The 20,216-nt window shown below is 38.4% G+C and overlaps 1 protein-coding gene across 1 annotated transcript in view; it reads right to left on the minus strand.

Annotated features, from left to right (window-relative positions):
- The window catches only part of Scn11a (sodium voltage-gated channel alpha subunit 11), an 82,157-nt gene that overhangs the window by 31,587 nt on the left and 30,354 nt on the right, over nucleotides 1-20,216 (minus strand). Inside the window, exons 12-16 of the mRNA XM_076869138.2 lie at nucleotides 18,412-18,541; nucleotides 17,099-17,337; nucleotides 13,346-13,516; nucleotides 4,456-4,824; nucleotides 2,446-2,877 (exon numbers count right to left, since the gene is read on the minus strand). Of these exons, the coding sequence (XP_076725253.1) occupies nucleotides 2,446-2,877; nucleotides 4,456-4,824; nucleotides 13,346-13,516; nucleotides 17,099-17,337; nucleotides 18,412-18,541 (1,341 nt within the window). The remainder of the gene's footprint in view (nucleotides 1-2,445; nucleotides 2,878-4,455; nucleotides 4,825-13,345; nucleotides 13,517-17,098; nucleotides 17,338-18,411; nucleotides 18,542-20,216) is intronic.

Here is a 20,216-nt window from a genome sequence, read left to right on the forward strand (position 1 = left end):
TGCATTTAAGTGGATTACAATGTTGAGCAATGCATGTCGGATGGCATCATTAAAGATAATAGAGTAATTAGGCAAAAATCAGTTGAGCTTAAAATCCAGATGTGATATCAAATAAGGCAGATGACTTGACAGAGATCATAGAAGCAGAGCATCAAAGAGAGCCCTGCTAAAACAATTGTCATCTTAGACTGACTGTGTACATTCTGGGTTGTTCTCTCTGAGGAGTGATGCCAAAAACTTTGCAGTGTGTGTGTGTGTGTGTGTGTGTGTGTGTGTAGAGTTGTGGTTTGGGAAGGGAATGACCTTCACTATACTAGTTTAGCCAAGGCATCAAATAAATAAAGCACAGAAAAGAGAAGGGAAACTTTGTTATAGAGTTGCTATAACATGTTAATTAAAATGTCCAATTTTAAGCAAAAATTTTAAAAATGCAAAAGCCAGGAAAATGTGACCCATACATAGGAAAAAGGCAGGTTACAAAAGTTGCACAGAAAAGGGCAAAAAGTTAACAAAGAATGCAAGACAGCCATTAAAAATATGTTTAAAGAATTAAAATAAGTCATCCATAAAGAAATAGAAGATGCCATGATGACAATTATAATTCAATACACAATATCAATAAATATGAATTAAATTTTTATAAGGAACCAAACAAATTTTGGAATTGAAAAGCACAATAACTAAAATGAAAAATGTATTAGAAGGACCAAAATTCACTCAAATTAGTAGAAGAAAGAACCAGTGAACTTAAAAGATGTCAATAAAGATATGCAATCCAAAGAACACAGAGAAAAAAAGAAGATAAATTAATAAAAAATAGAACTCCTATATCTCAGGAAATTATAGCAAGAATTGACAAATGGGATTATGCCAAATTAAAAAGCTTCAGCACCGCAAAGGAAACAATTAACAAAGTGAAGAGACAGCATACAAAATGCAAGAAAAATCTTTGCCAGCTACTCTTCCAACATAGGATTAATGACCACAAAATATAAATAATTCAAAACAATGCTGGGTGCAGTGGCATATGCCTATAATCTCAGTGGCTTGAGGATCACAAGCACAAAGTCAACCTCAGCAACTTTGTGAGGCCCTAAGTAACTTAGCAAGACCTTGTCTCCAAATAAAAAATAAAAAGGGCTGAGGATGTGGCTCAGTGGTTAAGCACCCCTGGCTTCAATCCCCAGTACCAAAACCCAAATCCAAACAAAACCCAAACTCCAAAATAATCCAATTAATAAATGGGCAAATGAAGTGAACAGATGCTTCTCAAAAAAAAAAGAAGTAGAACAAGTGGCTAATTATATGAAAAAAATATTCAACATTTTTAATCATCAGGGAAATGAAATCAAAACTACATTAAGGGCTGAAGCTGTAGCTCAGTGGTAGAGCACTTGCCCCAAATGTGTGAGGCACTGGGTTCCATTCTCAGCACCACATAAAAATAAATAAATAAAGCTATATTAAAAAAAAAACTACATTGGGATTTCATCTCATCCCAAGCAGAATAGTACTCATCAAGGTTACAAATAATAAATGTTAGAAGAGGATACAGGGTGGGGGAAATCTTCTATTTTGTTGGTGAGATGTAAATTAATGGAGATGCTATGGAAATAATTATTGAAGTTCCCCCCAAATTCTAAAAGTGGAACTACCATATGATTCACTACACCATTCCTCAGTATATATTTGATGGAATCAAAGTCATCATACTGTCGAGATACCTTCATAGCCATGTTTATCTTGGCTATTGTGAATAGCCAAGTTATGGAATCTGAGATCAGTGCCCTTATTTCTAAAAGGTCCACAGGAGCTTGTTTGCACCCTGATGCCTCACCAATGATAGGGCACAGTGAGAAGGTGCCATTTATGAATCAGGAAACTGACCCTCACCAGACCTGAATCTCCTGGCCCCTCAAAGTTGGATTTCCCAGCCTCCAGAACTGTGAGAAATGAATGTCTGTTGTTTAGAAGCCCCCTAGTCTGTGACCCTTTGTTACAGCAGCTGAATAGACCAAGGCCCACCAAAAGCCCTCATCTCCCACCACTTCTGCACAAGCCTGGTCCCTTGGAAGACCATGTTTGGTCCCATAACTGTCTCTTTTATCATTATTATTTACTTCACTTTCCACCCTTCCTTCCCTCACTTTTGGGGCAATACTAGTGCTACATTCTTACCAGGTTTAAACCAAAGGCACTTTCTTGCTGTTGTTCCAGCCCATTCTGATATCGCTCCCCTCTGAACTCTTCTGACACCTCCTGTCGTGCCCCCTGGGGAAGACTCTGACTGAAATCTGCCCTAGGATGTGCACAGGGGTCTAAAAGAGCAGCACTACATTTTATACTCTTATTATTCCTTCATGGTGCTCAGAACAGTTACCACAACAAGAGTTTTGTGGTGATTCCAGCTTTGTAAAAATTCAGTCAATGTATGAACCTTCTTACCTGTCTTTCAGCCTCCGACTGCGTGATGGATGATGCATCATCTTTATCAGAATATTCAACATCATTCTCTTCCTCTGCAAGTGGAGCCAGCCAACTCCTATCATACCCAAGGCTGAAAGTCTTTTGTGCAGAGTTTAGTACACCAAATTCCTCCTGGGCTTCTGACCCCCTTTTCATATCTGCAGCCAGAGGAATAATGTCCTTGCTCTCTGCATCAGAGTCTGCTGTCATCTCTTTTAGCTTTGGTAAGTTATGCCTCTTGCATCGCTTGCAACAGAAATGTTCAAGCGTGTGAATCACAAAAGAAAAAGCACAGCGGAACCGATCCAGGGCTAACTGCACTTTGGTTTTCCTGGCCTCTCCTTCTGAGATTCCATATCTCTCTTCATTGCTGAAGGAATTGAGCAATAAAGCAATGAAGAGGTTGAGCACCTGGGGCGGGGGTGGAGGTAGGGATGGGGTGGATAAGGAGAATGGAAATTTTAGCAAATGCAAAGGTACAGTAAATTTCCAGAATAACATTTCCCCCAAGACTTAAAGAGTCAAATGAGAGTTGTGGGTCCTGCTCTCTCCCAACAAAGTTCATCTATAAAATAAAGATTGAGGAAGGCATGGAGATGATAAAACAAAAGAGAACTTGAAGTTAAGGGATGCAAAGAGCCAAATCCAGCTAAACTACATAGAAGCAACAAGTGTGTGCAAACCCTGGCCAGGGTAAAGGAGATGAAGTAATCATCATGTGGCAAAATAGAAGGTACATGGAACTTAGGGGTCAGTTGAACCACAAGCTTGGATTTTTGCTGGAATTGCCCACTGGAATAAGGATCCGGTATCCCAAACCTCTGTGAAGTTCTCTACTATTCACAAAATTTGGGAGATGATGTATTTTTTTTTTTACAGTCTCTTTAGACCCTGTTCATCCCTAACCTCAGTGAGATATTAGGGATGAGCCAGTGAGGTCTGGACCAAATCTGCAACTCTTCCTTTGAAGCATAGATCACTTTAAATTTAGATCAGTGGACATCTACCTACTTGGCTTTTGCTTACACTTATATACCTTCCAGTTCAAGTTCTCTCCTCTGTATGTCCTCTTGCCTTTTAAGTGGACCTCTCAGGTACCATATTTCTTCAAAGCCTTTCTTGATGCTCTCTCCCCATTTCCACTGGTGATATCCTGCTCTTCTGAACTTCTGAATCATTACTGTCTATGAACATCATTTATCAGGCACTTGGGATAAAGAGATCTTGTGTAGATCATCATATTTGTATGATAGCTTCTGGAGAATGTGCACTCAAGGATTTTTGTGAACCTTCTGTCTCTTCATCCCTTTACCAATGTGTGCCTAACTAGCCTCTCTCTAAACATCAGTGCTTTCAGCTTCCCAGGATGGTCTCAAGCCAGCTTACATAATAAGCACAACAAGAAGTTTGAAAATAGATTAGGGACCAATTCTGACATGAAGGTGGATTTGTTCTCTTTTCACTCCACCTTCCTCAGTGCTCGGTTTTACCTTCCTTTGTTCGAGGTTCTTACATGATCTCATAATCTCATGCAGTTTACAGTTTCTGTAGAAGTTACAGTCAGAAAAAGGCCCATAAGAAGCAAAGAGACCAATTTTTTTGTCCCCTCATATATACTTGTAATATCAAGAAATCTTTCCCACATATCCCCTGTGGACATCTCTTTACTTCTTACAGACCTAATTAAGTCACAAACCCTTAACTCCGCCAATAACTGGCAAAGAGAATAGGACTGACTTAGAATAATCACCTGGAATTACAGGAGGTATTGGAACATCAGTCAACATGGGCCCTTTGTCAAGGATGGTTGTTTCATGCTTATTCTACTTTCTTCAAAACGAATTCAAAAGATTTTAAAGATGTACTTGGTATTCTATTTAGAATTATGATTATCATGAGCAGAGTGTTGTCAAAGGATCTAATACATTTGAGAGATATCCACTTTCCCCACCCCCACCCCTTTTTGGAAAAAAAAAATCTGAGACTCACCACAAGCTTTCCTATGATCAATATCAAGACAAAGACAATAATGCACATCGGTTTGTTAACTTCTTGCATACATGCCCACATGTTTTCGATCCATTCCCCACAGAGGATGCGGAATACCACCAGGAAGGAGTGGTAAAAATCTCCCATGTGCCAGCGCCGCAAACACGGGTCTTCGGAGGCAGAACAGAGGTGTGCACTCTTTTGGCGACAGAATTTAGAGCCAAAAAGCTGCACGCCAACTACCGAGAAAATAAAGATCACGATGGCCAGGACCACGGTCAGATGTCCAAGAGCTCCAACAGAGTGGCCAATTATCTTAATTAGTGTATTTAAAGTTGGCCAGGATTTGGCTAACTTGAAGACCCTCAGCTGTTAAAAAAAAATGGAAGAAAATCCAGTTAAGAACAAACTCCATCTGCTCATCTGTAAAGCAAACGACATATTCCTAAATCACAACATTGATGACTTTAAAACTGATTTCAAAGTCAAATCTATCCTGAACATGGTCACCAACTTCCTGTCCCTTTGTCATTTAAAAATAGAAATATTTCATTCTAATTTTCTTTAATGATAAAGATTTTAGGTTTAGAATGACAATTGAGCATACAAATTTTATTATATAAAATGAATGTTTTTGAATTCTAACATACCAAATGTCAGCAAACTCAGGCCCCTGGGCCAATTCCAGCTCATTACCTGTTTCGTATACCTGAGACAAGGATGTCCACTCTCAATGTAGTACTAGAAGCACTAGCCAGAGCGGTCAGGCAAAGGAAAGAAATAAAGGACATCCAAATTGGAAAGGAGGTAGTCAAACTGTCACTGTTTGCAGATGACATGAGTGTATCTACAGAAAAGCACATCTAAGAACACTCTACCAAAAAAAAATTATTTGAAATAGTGAACAAAAATTACAGGATACAAAATCAATGTATAAAACTTAGTAGAGATTCTAAATACCAATAGCAAATTATCTTTTTAAAAAAATTCAAGAAACAATCCAATTTACAGTAGCTGCAAAAAATAAGTGAAATACCTAGGAATAAATTTAACCAGGTGTTAAAAGATTTATACCATGTAAATTATTAAAATGTTGATAAGAGGAATTGAAGAGGATACAAAAAATGGAAAATCAACCTGTGTTCATGGATTGGAAGAATTAATATTGTTAAAACATCTATACTACCTAAAATGATCTAGAAATTCAATGCAATCTCTATTAGAATACCAATGATATTCTTTGCAGAACTGGAAAGAATAGTTCTAAAATTTGCATGAAACCACAAAAGATTCAAAAGAGTTAAGGCAATCCTGAGCAAAAAGAACAAAGCAGGAAGCATTATACTACCTGATTTCAAAATATACAGCGAAGAGTTAGCAATCAAAAGAACACAGTGTTGGCATGAAAGCAGACCAATGAAATAGAGAACCTAGAAGTAAATCCATGCATTTATGGCCAAATGGTCTTTGACAAATCTGCTAAAAACACAAATTGAAGGACAATCTTTTCAATAAATGCTATAGGGAAAAATTGGATACCTGTAGGCAGAAGAATGAAGCTAGGTGAATATCTCTCATCATATGCAAACATCAACCCAAACTGGATTAAAGACTTAAGTGTAAGATCTGAAATTACGAAAATACCAGTAAAAACAAACAAACAAACATGGAAACACTTTAGGACATTGGATTGGGCAAGGATTTTTTGGACAAGAACTCCAAAGCACAGGAAAAAAAAAAAAAAAAAAGGATTACATCAAACTAAAAAGTTTTTGCACAGCAAAGAAAACAATCAACAGAGTGAAGAGACAACCTACAGAATAGGGGGAAATATTTGCAAGCTATCTAACAAGATAACAGGAGAATACTATGGGAGGGCAGACCCAGCCCAGATCAGCCTACACAAGCCTACACGGGGACCCAGGCTCACAGTAGGCCTGAGATTCATCCTGCCACCAGCAGACACCTGCCAGAGCCCAGCCTCTGGCATGTGACCACCCCTTTTGACCCGCAGACTACCGCAGGAGCTCAGGTCCAGACCAGATCTGCCCTTACCAACTTGCGCGGGATCCAGGTCCAGGATCCAAACTGCAAGAAAGGAAGACACATAGACAACATGAAAAACAAGAGAGGAAAGTGCCCCAAACAAATTAGGATACTACAATAACAGTCTGTGGATGTCTTTCCTATGAGATGAGTCTCTTGGAGGCAGAATATTGTTGTTGTTGTTGTTTTTTTAAATCCAATCTGCTAGTCTATGTCTTTCAACTGGTGAGCTTAGGCCATTAACATTCAGAGTTATTATTGAGACATGATTCGTACCCGCAGCCATTTGTGTTTATTTTGATATTTAACATGACTTAGTTAAAGTTGATGACATGTCAGAGAAGTTGATGACATGTCAGAGAAGGAGTTCAGAAGGTTCATAATTAAAATGATCTGTGAATTAAAGAATGACCTAAATGAGCAAATACAGGCAAAAATTGATCACTCCAACAAAGAGATAAGAGAGCAAATACATGTAGCAAAAGATTACTACAAGAAAGAGATAGAGACTCTGAAAAAAAAAAAACGGTCAGAAATCCTTAAAATGAAGGATACAGTAAACCAAATAAAATCTCAATAGAAAGCATAACAACAGACTGAATTACTTGGAAGAAAGAATATCAGATAATGAAGACAAAGTATACAATCTGGAAAATAAAGTTGATCACACATTGAAGATAGTAAGAAACCATGAAAAGAACATCTAAAAATTATGAGACAGCATCAAAAAACCCAATCTGAGAGTTATTGGGATAGAGGAAGGCACAGAGTTTCAAACCAAAGGAATGCACAATCTCTTCAACGAGATAATAGCAGAGATTTTCCCAAGCATGAAGAATAAATTTGAAAACCAAATACAAGAGGCTTACAGGACACCACATGTTCAAAATTACAACAGATCTACACTAAGGCACATTATAATGAAAATGTCTAACATACAGAATAAGGATAGAATCTTAAAAGCCACAGAGAGAGGAATCAGATCACATATAGGGGGAGACCGATTCTATCTCAGCAGACCCTCAAAGCCAGGAGATCCAGGAAAAGCATGTACCAAGCTCTGAAAGAAAATGAATGCCAACCAAGAATCTTATATCCAGCAAAACTAAGCTTTAGATTTGATGATGAAATAAAAACCTTCCATGATAAATAAAAGTTAAAAGAATTTACTAGTAAACCTGCATTACAGAACATGCTCAGCAAAATAGTTCACAAAGGGGAAATGAAAAACAAGGATGAAAATCAGCAGAGTGAGGTATTACGCTAAAGGAAAACCTAATCAGAGGAGAAACTAAGTCACGTTAAATATCAAAATAAACACAAATGGCTGTGAATACAAATCATGTCTCAATAATAACCCTGAATGTTAATGGCCTAAGCTCACCAGTCAAGAGACATAGACTAGCAGATTGGATTTTAAAACAACAACAACAACAATATTCTGCCTCCAAGAGACTCATCTCATAGGAAAAGACATCCACAGACTGAAAATGAAGGGTTGGGAAAAATCATACCACTCTCATGGACTATGGAAGCAAGCAGGGGTTTCCATCCTCATATCAATAAAGTATACATCAAGATAAAGTTAATCAAAAGGAATAAAGAAGGACACTACATACTGCTAAAGGGAACCATACACCAGCAAGACCTGACAATTGTAAATATATATGTCCCAAACAATGGAGCATCTACATCCAACAAACTCTTCTAAAGTTCAAGAGTCAAATAGACCACAACCCAATAATTTTGGGTGACTTTAACACACTTCTTTCACCACTGGATGGATCTTCCAAATAAAAGCTAAACAAAGAAACTATAGAACTCAGTAATACAATCAATAACTTAGACTTAACTGACATATATAAATTATTTTATTCTTCAACAAGCAAATACACTTTCTTCTCAGTAGCACATAGGTCCTTCTCTAAAATAGACAATTATGCCACAAAGCAACTCTTAGCAAATATAAAAAAGTAGAGATACTACCCTGAATTCTATCAGATTATAGTGGAATAAAATTATAAATCAATGATAAAATAAGAAATAAAGTTAGTCCAACACCTGGAGACTAAATAATATGCTAATGAATGAACAATGGGTTGCAAAAGATATCAAGGAGAAGATTTAAAAAATTTTAGAGGTGAATGAGAACACAGATAAAACCTATGAAAATCTCTGGGACACTATGAAGGCAGTTCTAAGAAGAAAGTTCATTGCATGGAGTTCATTCCTTAAAAGAAGAAAAAAATCAACAAATAAATGACTTAACGTTACATCTCAAAGCCCTAGAAAAAGAAGAATAAACCAACACCAAAAGCAGTAGAAGACAGGAAATAATTAAAATCAGAGCTGAAATCAATGAAATTAAAACAAAAGAAACAACGGAAAAAATTGACAGAACAAAAAGTTTGTTCTTTGAAAAAAATAAGTAAAATTGACAGACTCTTAGCCATGCTAATAAAGAGAAGGAGAGAGAAAACTAAAATTACTAACATACATGATGAAAAAAGGAAATATCCACAACATACACTACAGAAATACAGAAGATAATTAGAAATTGTCTTGAAAACTTACACTCCAATAAAATAGAAAATACCAAAAGCATCAACAAATTTTTAGAGTCAAATGATTTGCCCAAATTGAATCAGGATGATACACACAATTGAAACAGATCAATTTCAAGCGATGAAATAGAAGACGCCATCAGAAGCCCACCAACTAAGAAAAGCCTAGGACTGAATGGATACACAGGCAATTTCTAAAAGACCTTTAAAGAAAAAAAGAACTACTATCAATACTCTCCAATTTACTTCAGGAAATAGAAAAAAGAGGGACACTTCCAAACTCATTCTATGAGGCCAATATCACTCTAATTCCAAAACTAGGCAAAGACACATCAAAGAAAGAAAACTCCAGACCAATCTCTCTAATGAACATAGATTGCAAAAATCCTCAATAAAATTCTAGCAAATCAAATACAAAAACATATCAAAAAGATAATACACCACAATCAAGTGGGGTTCATCCCAGGGATGCAAGGTTAGTTCAACATTCAGAAATCAATGAATGTAATTCATCACATTGACAGACTTAAAGATAAGATCATATAATCAACTCAATAGATGCAGAAAAAGCATTTGCAAAATACAGCACTCCTTCATGTTCAAAACATTAGAAAAACTAGGGATAATAGGAACATATCTCAACATCATAAAGGCTATCTATGCTAAGCTCCAGGCCAACATCATTCTAAGTGAAGAAAAATTAAAGGCATTCCTTCTAAAAACTGGAACAAGACAGGGATGCCCTGTTTCACCACTTCTATTTAACATGGTTCTTGAAACACTGGCCAGAGCAATTACACAGACAAAAGAAATTAAAGGGATACATGTAGAAAAAGAAGAACATCAATTAGCACTGTTTGCTGATGATATGATACTATACCTAGAAGACCCAAAAAGATCCACCAGAAAACTTCTAGAACTATTAAATAAATTCAGCAAAGTAGCAGGATATAAAATCAACACCCATAAATCAAAGGCAGTTTATATCAGTGACAAATCCTCAGAAAGGGAAATGAGGAAAACTACCCCATTTACAATAGCCTTAAAAAAATATACTTGGGAATCAACAAAAGAGGTGAAAGATCAATACAATGAAAACTACAGAACCCTAAAGAAAGAAATCAAATAATACCTTAGAAGATGGAAAGATCTACCATGCACTTGGATAGGCAGAATTAATATTATCAAAATGACCATACTACCAAAAGCACTATATAGATTTAATACAATTCTGATCAAAATCCCAATGGCATTCCTCAAAGAAATAGAAAAAACAGTGATAAAATTCATCTGGAAAAAAAGAGACCCAGAATAGCTAAAGCAATCCTTAGTAGGAAGAGTGAAGCAGGTGGCATCACTATACCAGACCTTAAACTATACTACAGAGCAATAGTAATAAAACAGCATGGTATTGGCACCAAAACAGACTGGTAGACCAATGGTACAGAATAGAGGACACAGAGGCTAACCCACAAAATTACAATTATCTTATATTAGACAAAGGCTCCAAAAACATGCATTGGAGAAAAGATAGCCTCTTTAACAAATTGGGCTGGGAAAACTGGAAATCTGTATGCAACAAAATGAAATTAAACCCCTATCTTTCACCATGCACAAAACTCAACTCCAAATGGATCAAGGACCTTGGAATAAAACCAGAGACCCTGCGTCTAATAGAAGAAAAAGTAGGCCCTAATCTCCATCATGTGAGATTAGGCCCCAAATTCCTTAATAAGACTCCTTTGGTGCAAAAATTAAAATCAAGAATCAATAAATGGGATGGATTCAAACTAAAAATTTTTTCTCAGCAAAAGAAACAATCTATGAGGTGAATAGAGAGCCTACATCTTGGGAGCAAATTTTTACTCCTCGCACATTAGATGGAGCACAGATCTTTAAAGTGTATAAAGAACTCAAAAAGCTAAACACCAAAAATAACAACAACAAATAACCCAATCAATAAATGGCCAAGGACCTTAATAGACACTTCTCAGAATATGATATACAATCAATCAGCAAATATATGAAAAAAATGTTCAGCATCTCTAACAATTAAAGAAATGCAAATCAAAACTACTCGAAAATTTCATCTCACTCCAGTCAGAATGGCAGCTATTATGAATAAAAACAACAATCAGTGTTGGCGAGGATGAGGGGAAAAGGTACACTCATACACTGCTGGTGGGACTGCAAATTGGTGCAGTCAATATGGAACTCAGTATGGAGATTCCTTGGAAAACCAGGACTGGAACCACCATTTGACCTAGCTATCCCTCTCCTCCGTCTATATCCAAAGGACTTAAGAATAGCATACTACAGGGACACAGCCACATCAATGTTTATAGCAGCACAATTCACAATAACTAAATTGAGAAACCAATCTAGATGTTCTTCAGTAGATGAATGGATAAAAAAAAATGTGGCATTTATACACAATGGAATATTACTCAGCAATAAAAGTGAATAAAATCATGGCATTTACAGGTAAATGGATGGAGTTGGAGGAAATAATGCTAAGTGAAGTTTGCTAATCCCAAAAAACCAAATGCCAAATGTTTTCTCTGATATAAGGAGGCTAATTCATAGTAGGGTAGGAAGAGGGAGCATGGGAGGAATAGACAAACTCTAGATAAGGCAGAGGGGTGGAAGGGGAAGGGAGGGGGCATGGGGTTAGAAATAATGGTGGAATGTGATGGACATTATTATCCAGAGTACATGTATGAAGACACGAATTGGTATGAATACACTTCGTATTCAACCAGATATGAAAATTTGTGCTCTACATGTGTAATATGAATTGTCATGCATGCCGCTGTCATATATAAATTTTTTAAAATTAACACAAAAAGAAGAAGAAAAGATATACAAACTCAATAGTAAAAAAAAATCATCTAATTTAAAAGATCAAAATAGACATTTCTCAAAAGTAGACATACAATGGCCAACAAAAAAAAAAAAGGCTTGGCATCACTAATCATCAGGAAAATGAAATCAAAACCACAATGAGCTTTCACCTCACTCTTGCTAGCACAGCTATCATTGTTACTCTGCCCTAATTTTGTACCACCTGGGTGGTCCAGCTAATTTTTACTGGACCCTAATCTTGCTTATTAATGAAGACTGCAGTTAGTTAGTTGAGCTGGCTGAAACCAGACGGATTCAAGAGAGCTACCCAGAGTGGCCCCATCTTCACACTGAATGACACCTCCCACCAGCACCATGACAATTGGCAATGGCCCTGACAACAACCAGAAAGAATCATAAAACAAGCAAAAAGGGGGTTGGAGCCCAAATTTCCTGAAAAATCTCTGTCCATTACCAGAAAACGCATGAATTGCACTTTATTCACCTATCCCTTCCCTCTTTTTTCAAAATCCTTTATCTAAAACCTACCAACCCCAAAGAAGCAGGAAGTTGGTTTGCAAGTTCTCTCCCACTCCTATTCTTAGTCAAGAACACAAGTCTCCTCCACTGCTTGTGGGTGCTCAGTCTTGTAATTGCTTCTATGATTCCAAGAGAGAAAAAAGCCCCAGCCTTTGGGATCAAACTTGGTAACACTTTCAAAGAGGCAAAAGATAACAAGTGCTGGTGAGTAGGTAGAGAAAAGGGAACACTTGCATATTATCGGTGGGAATATGAACTCACACACTCACTATGGAAAACAGTATAGAGACTACTAAAAAAAAAAAAAAAAAAAGAAAGAAAGAAAAGAACTACCATATGATCCAGCAATCCCACTACTGGGTACATATCCAGTATATCAGGAAATGAAATCAGTTTATTGAAGTGACATCTGCACTCCCATTTTCATAGCAGCACTAGTCACAAAAGCCGGATAAACAAAAAGTGACCATCAGCTAGCAAACAGATAAAGAAAAGGGGCTGATGTGTTCTGAGATGGCACCTGGGGGCAGCACGCATCCCTCTCATGGGCTCTATGATCTTCACCCCATTGATGAGTTCACAATGAGAGAAACAGAGTACTGCCGGGGTTGTGCAAAAATGCAAGAAACAGAGTCCTGACCATGGGAAACACATTTTTTAATCTAATCACCTAAAGGTCATCTTGGTGAGGGGACGGAATAGGGGTTCATTTGAGAGAAGACTCCCCGAGATTTCAAAGGCTATTACAATTTTGAGTGTCAGGAGGAGTACAAATTATGTTCTAGGGTTAAAGTTAAGATGAATTAAATTTTAGTCCAAGTTAGTCATTGAACTTACTCAAGACTCTTCAATATGGATGACTAAGTGGGATGCAGTGAAATAAGAAAGTGCCTTACCACTCTGAAGGAACGCAAGAATGACCACTTTGACCCTTCACAGAGGACTTCGGCAACACTCAGGAGAGCTACGATGCTATCAAAAATGTTCCAGCCTTGGCGAAAGTAGTGATATGGATCGAGTGCAATGATTTTGAGGCACATTTCTGCTATAAAAATGCCACTGAAAACCTGTAGTGAGACCAAGAAGAATGAGAAAAGACACACTTTTAAGAATGGTCCCCTGGAAGTACAGAGGTTACAAAGAAATAAAAGTACTCTTGTGATTGATACAATGTACTCTGAAGTCCAATCAACAGAACCCCTTATTGTTGTACCTTTGCTCTTCTCAGTCATTGTTCATGGTGTTATCAAGCTCACAGACATCAGGATGGAAAATGAATGTTATTTCCTATTGTGTTGAAAAAATAAGGTGAAACTAGATCCTTGGCTGTTAGCTGGGTGGTAGAAAATGTCAGGCAATTCTTGGGCTGGGGTTGTGGCTCAGCAGTAGAACTCTCACCTAGCATGAGGGAGATGAGTGAGGCACTGGGTTCAATCCTCGGCACCACATAAAATAAAATAAAGGTTAAGAAAAAATTCCTCTTAAAAAAAAAAAAAAGAAAATGTCAGGCAATTCCTCCTCTGCATTATCCTTACCAATTAAAAACTCCTAAATTAGAAGGGGCAGGGTAAGACAGGGTGAACAGCTGCTCCAAACACTCAGGATAAATAGCCTACATAAACGAGTCTAGGAAGAGTTCACCTAACCATTCAATCACAACATCTTGATATTTAAAAAAAAAAAAAAAAAATTGTTTTTGTTTTGCAAAGTGGCCCAGAGCAGAGAATTAGAAAACACCATCAGGCATACAAAAATGTCTTTGAGCAGCCCAATATATGGGATAAACTGGTTGAGAATCCAGTATTATTTAAAATAAATGCTTCATAAGTCTTTAAAATTTTGATTTTTACATTCTTAAAACAATTTGCCATAAAAAAACCATAAGTAATTAAATCTCCTTATTAAAAGTAGATTGTTTTTATAAATAACGTAATGATTTATTATTATGAAAAATATGTCTAAACATGGTTATAGTTGAAAGGATTAGTGAATCAAAATAAAACCTTCAAAACTCACTGGGACTGCAGGGCTTTTCATCTCACAACAAAATATCAGAGAATTAAAAGGAGGGCTAAGAGTTATAAAAAGTGCCATGTGTGTTTCATAAGCAAAAATAAATTGTTTTGTCTTTGTCTCTGATAACTAAACAAATACAAGCTTAAGAAGTATGTAAAATGTTGACTAAGCAGTAGCCAAATTAAAACTAAATATATCTCCCAATCTGTGCATAAGATAAAGCAAACCATTTCTTCATAGCAAATAGCACATTATCTCTCTCACACACACAAACACATACACACACACACACACACACACACACACACACACTAATGAACATAAATTGGAAATAAAACAAAAGTATGAAAATAATAAAGTAATATTAAAAGTATTAAACTCTTTGGAAACATTGTCAGTAATAAGGACTCTCTACTGCATTTCTGAATGAAAACCCCGTAAATCCAGGGAGATAGTTTAAAACTGCCTTTCAGGTTGGAAAAGTCTAAAACTGGTTGAGATTCCAGTATTATTTAAAATAAATGCTACATAAAGTCTTTAAAATTTTGATTTCACATTCTTAATTAAAACCAGTTGCCATTAAAAAATAATTAAATCTCCTTATTAAAAATAGCAGATTGTCTGTTTTTATAAATAATGCAATGATTTATTATTATGAAACCCATGACCCAAGTTAAAAATAAATAAATATATATATATATATATAACCAAAATATACAGAAAAATAATCCAGTGGTGGGGGGCCAAGAATATTCAAGTTTATTTCCCTATTTCCCCTTTAAACTCTGCTGTATACCCCTTCTTAGTGCCAGCACCTGTCCTGGATGGTCATGGACTGCCCCATGCCCCCTGTGACTCTCCCTCCTCCTCTTGGCTCCTTAGGCTTTAGGTGTGTAACTCTACAACATCCCAAGATGCTTTGGGTCCACTGAATTTGTCAAGCTAATCCAATTTCTATTTATGGCATCTTGGGAGCTTAATGTATTCTCTGATGGGAACAATCCCCAAACAGGGAGAGTCCGATGCCATAGAATTCCACAGACTAGCATAATCCTGATCCATCCATTGGAGGGGGGAGGTTTGAATGTGTTTATTGAACATCAAGACTCAAAATCTCTCCCACCCACCAGCACCACAGTGAGGGCAACAGATGAGGTGGCTGCCATCTTTGTATTGCACGTCTAGGGAATGTGGGGCACGTGGAAGGGAAACAGAAGCTATGTGGACAGTTCTACATATTTCCTGTCTATTTTTAAGAGCTGGGGTGTAGCTACTGAGTGTGTATTTGGAAAACAATGATGTTCCTGGGGCTCCTTCTGCTTCTGAAGAGAGTAAAGAAGAATGTCACGTAATCAGCTAGCTGGTTTCCAACTGGAAAAGGCAGCTTAACCTCAACACTTAGAATCCCTAACAGTGGGAAATCTGAGAAAGAAAATAAAATCAACAAACATAAATGCATGCATACATACACATATAATCATATTTCCTGGAAATGTTTTGCAGTGCCAATACGATCATCTTTGCTGATAAGACCATGGATATTGAGTTTCTTCTTTGTATTTCCCTTATTTATATTTTCCTTTAAATTTTTTTAATCATGCACTGCTTTTTAAAATTGGAAAAGTAAATGAAACTTCATGAAGAAAAAAAATAGGTGTTCTGGTGAGATTTTTTTTTTTAGCCCATTAACCTATTAATTAACTAAAGTAAAACATCCAATGGCTAATTATTTGTTGTTCCTGATATCTGAGAGACTAATTTTCCCTTGAGAAAAATGCCTTCTACAAGTGGACAGGCCTTGAAAAGTCTATTCCCCTGTCTTAATTTTCCCAGTTTAACTGAGTCTAGATCCATCCCATGAGAAACCCTGAAAGGGGCTCAAATCCGGAAGCCCACTCTGAATGCTCCACACCTTGAACCCCCCACAGATTCCAGGTCCTGACTCACCTTCCAGGGAGAACACCCTAAGTAATGGCAGCCTCATTTTATGACAAATGATGTTATGAGTATCTCTGGGGATCATGGTAATCAATACCATGGGACTCCAGATGTGGTTAATATTATCCTGATTATCCCAAATTTTAAGACGTCTACTTGTGCCAGGTGTGGTGGTGGTGCATGCCTGTAATACCATTGACTCTTAGGAAGCTGAGGCAGGAAAGTCAAAAGTTTGAGACCAGGCTCAGCAACTTAGCAAGGCCCTAAGCAGTTTAGTGAGACTCCCATCTCAAAAATAAAAATAAAAAGGGCTGGGGATGTGGCACCCCCTAGGTTTAATCCCTGCTACAGAAAGAAAGAAAACGGGGTGGAGGAGAAAGAGAGAAATAAAAGAAAAACATTTTTGAAAATTAAGACTCAAAAGCCCTCCCACCCACCAGCACCACAATGAGGTTGTTTCTGACTTACCACTAGATAGGAAAGTGACCTACTACAGGGCTAACATGGGGCCCGTGGAACATTACTAAGACGAACTGGGTAAAAATAAAATCCTGACAGTCATATTTCCCTCTCCTCTACTTACAGAGACCAAAGACCTAGTTTAGGTTTGGTCACTCACAAAATATTCAGACTTTGAAAGAGCTGTAATTCAAAACTGGAAATACACTTTATATTTCACAAAAGCCTAAATTTACCCAATTTCCTTTTTGCAATATGCTCTTCAGATATGGATCCATATTATGATGCTCCATGGACAAGAAGATGGTATTGATTATGATGCAGATGGTGATGGCCAGCTCAGTGAAAGGGTCAGTCATCACAAACCTCAGGGCCTTCTTAATGCACAGCCACCAGGGACTGCAGTTCCACACGAGGTATCTGGATGCCAGGTTTTCCCCACATGGGAGACAAGGCTCCTGGGATTTTTCTTGTTCTGGAGAAGGAGAATGAAAGGGTGATTGAGGAGTTAGGTCTGGAGTCTCTGGCTGCTCTTTGCCCGAGTGGATTCCTTTCCCCCTCCTCTCTGGGGTCTCCAGGGATCTGTGTTCAAATCAGGCACTGACTGTGGTAGCCAGAACTAGGCTTTCCAGCCAATCACAGTGCAGAGGAGACAATTTCCCACATACAACTAGTGTGTGGGACAGTCAAAGACATTAAGTTTTGATGCTTATGGAGCCTCCAGGAGCTGGGCTGCACGGTTAGAGGTACAGATGTATACAGATGTGGGAATCGACACTGACTGGCTGGGAACCCATGAGAAAGATACAGGCACAAGCTATGTCCTCTCAAGACACTATGGTGATGGCTATAAAAGAGGCACTGGGGACTAATCAGGGCTTGGGGGAAGGGTATCTATAAGCACTTATAAACAATAAAAGACACCTTAGGAACTGCTTGAGATCAGGCCACCAGGCATCAGTACCTCTGACTTCTATGGCACCGTTTCAGGGCCTACCACAAGCCAAATGAGGCAGAGTGATAGGTTCAAAAGTGGCAAGGGACTCATATGACCCCACCCTTGCAAGGACCTGAACTCTGGCCCCTTAATTGGGGCCCTATTACCTCCTGTTAATAAGGCCATCAGATAGTGCCACCTTGTCTGTACAGGTTTTCTATTGCCCATACCCGATTCTTGACTAACTTTAATGACAACTATCACCTCCTGGATAAGTCAACTCTTTTCAGCTGTCATTGTCACTCAGGCCTCCTGCAACTGCCTGGCCTGCTTGTGAGACCCCATCTGTGCTCTTGGTCTGAAGTTCCACCCTACGTCTAACTAGTTCTCATCACTACCCAAGGGCCCACTCAGAGTGGCACTCAGTTAAGGGAGGGCCCATTTCATCCAAGCCACTTTGCTGACATGTTCCAAGAAGGTACAGGAAGTCCCAATTTGCAGGATGGTACAGTGGGCCTCTTCTATGGAGGGCTTTTGGAGGACTGGAAGGGGAGATGAAGAAAGGACATCATTGAAGTGATTCTTTCCCTTGGCCCTGGAGGTGGAACTTACCATGCATGGTGATGGTAAGGATGCTGACAGCACTCAGTGCCCTCTGTCTTTGGAAGGGGTCTCCGTGCTCATCAAACAGATCCACTGGCAGGTTCTGGGACAATCGTTTGGTTTGCTCTAGAAGGGGTGGCTGTAAGAGAAGGCATGGTGGACCTTCTGAAGGCAGGGCCAGGGTGTGGGGGGGTGGCATTCCTCTTCTCCAAAACTTTACAAACTACTTTGTCTCAGTGCTACATGCAATGAAGGTGCTCAACAATTTCTGAAGGTCTACTAACTCCATCCTCAAGGTGTGCCAAATGCTCACTTTCCTTATGCCATATTTAACAGATTGGAAAAACATGGTTTGTCCACTCATATTTCTTATTTCATGCACATTTCCACCGACAGAAATTTTACCTTGGGCTTTATTCAATGTCCACAAAGAGCAGGCAAATTTCTACAAAAGCTAGTGAGGAATGGCTGCTGGTATGAAAGCGGTAAAATGTCTAATTGGGGAACAATGTTTGCAAAGGGCAGAAGTTGGGGATAGATTTACAAAAGTGGATAGGGGCCATATAGTGAAGTTCTTTGAATGTTGCTTAGATTTTAAAACAGTCACTAAAAAGAATAGTCAGTAAGCTGGCTGCAGTGGTGCATGCCATATATCCCAGCGATGCAGGAGGCTGAGGCAGGAAGATGGCAAGTTCAAGGCCAGTCTGGATAACTTAGTGAGACCCTGTTTCAAAAATAAAATAAAAAGGGCTGAGCTACCATGGATGTAGCTCAGTGGCAAAGTGCCCCTGGTTTCAATCCCCAGTACCAACAACAAAAAAGAACAGTCAGGCTAGCAATTGTACCTCAGTAGCTGAGCACTTGCCTAGCACGCAGGAGGCCCTGGGTTCCATCTCCAGCAGCAACAACAAAAAACAGTCCAATTAAATATCACAAAATCTGTATACCAAATCTCAAGCACTCTCTCAAGCTATGAACAAGGACTTGTTGATTCCCATCTTACCTACAATTCTTAAGTCACTGTAGATCAAAGGATGTGAACCTTCCGTTATTCAGGAAAACTCAGTATCCAGAATGGCTTATTTGCCCACAGTTTTGACCAACCAGAGTCTTTTCAATAATTATTCCCAGTTCTTGTTAAGGGGGAGGGATGATTCATCTAACGTTTCTGGGTCTTTGTCTAGTGTTTTGTGAAATGAGGAGAAAACTTTAAAAATATTAAAGGACATATTTGCAGTCTTTTCTTTATATCATTATCTAATAGAAGAAATCTGTCAATCACGAGCCCTGCCCCCATCTCTGCAGCACAGACCCACTGCAGCGGTGGATGGAGTCCCTCTAGCTACTTCTGCAAAGGCCCTGGGCTCCCTTCATCACCCTGTCATCAGGCATGAACCTTCTACCCACACCTCCCTCTGTCCACCTCAGGAGAGTGACTCTTGCCATCCTTCCCTGGATTGTGTCTTCAACATATTTCTCTTCTGATTTTTCTCTTCCTAATTAAGCCATGTCTTAACATCATCCACCTTAATGATAAGGGTGACTTTTCTACTACGTATTCCCTTATCAGCTCCTTTCTGTATAACACACTCACTATCCACTTAACATCCCTGCTGGGATGTCGCATGGGCACCTCCAAATTGGCACATCCAAAACTCAGCTGGCCATCTTTCTCACCCCCAAAACAAGTTTTTTTCCTCTCAGTAAATGACCTTCCATTGAGTCATCTATCCGATACCTAATCAGGCATCACATCCATGCTCTACTCAATTCAATTGCCAGACTTGATCTATACTTTTCTGCATACTTTTCAT

The sequence above is a fragment of the Callospermophilus lateralis genome, chromosome 1 (assembly GCF_048772815.1).
Source record: "Callospermophilus lateralis isolate mCalLat2 chromosome 1, mCalLat2.hap1, whole genome shotgun sequence".
In the NCBI taxonomy this organism is placed as follows: Eukaryota; Metazoa; Chordata; class Mammalia; order Rodentia; family Sciuridae; genus Callospermophilus; species Callospermophilus lateralis.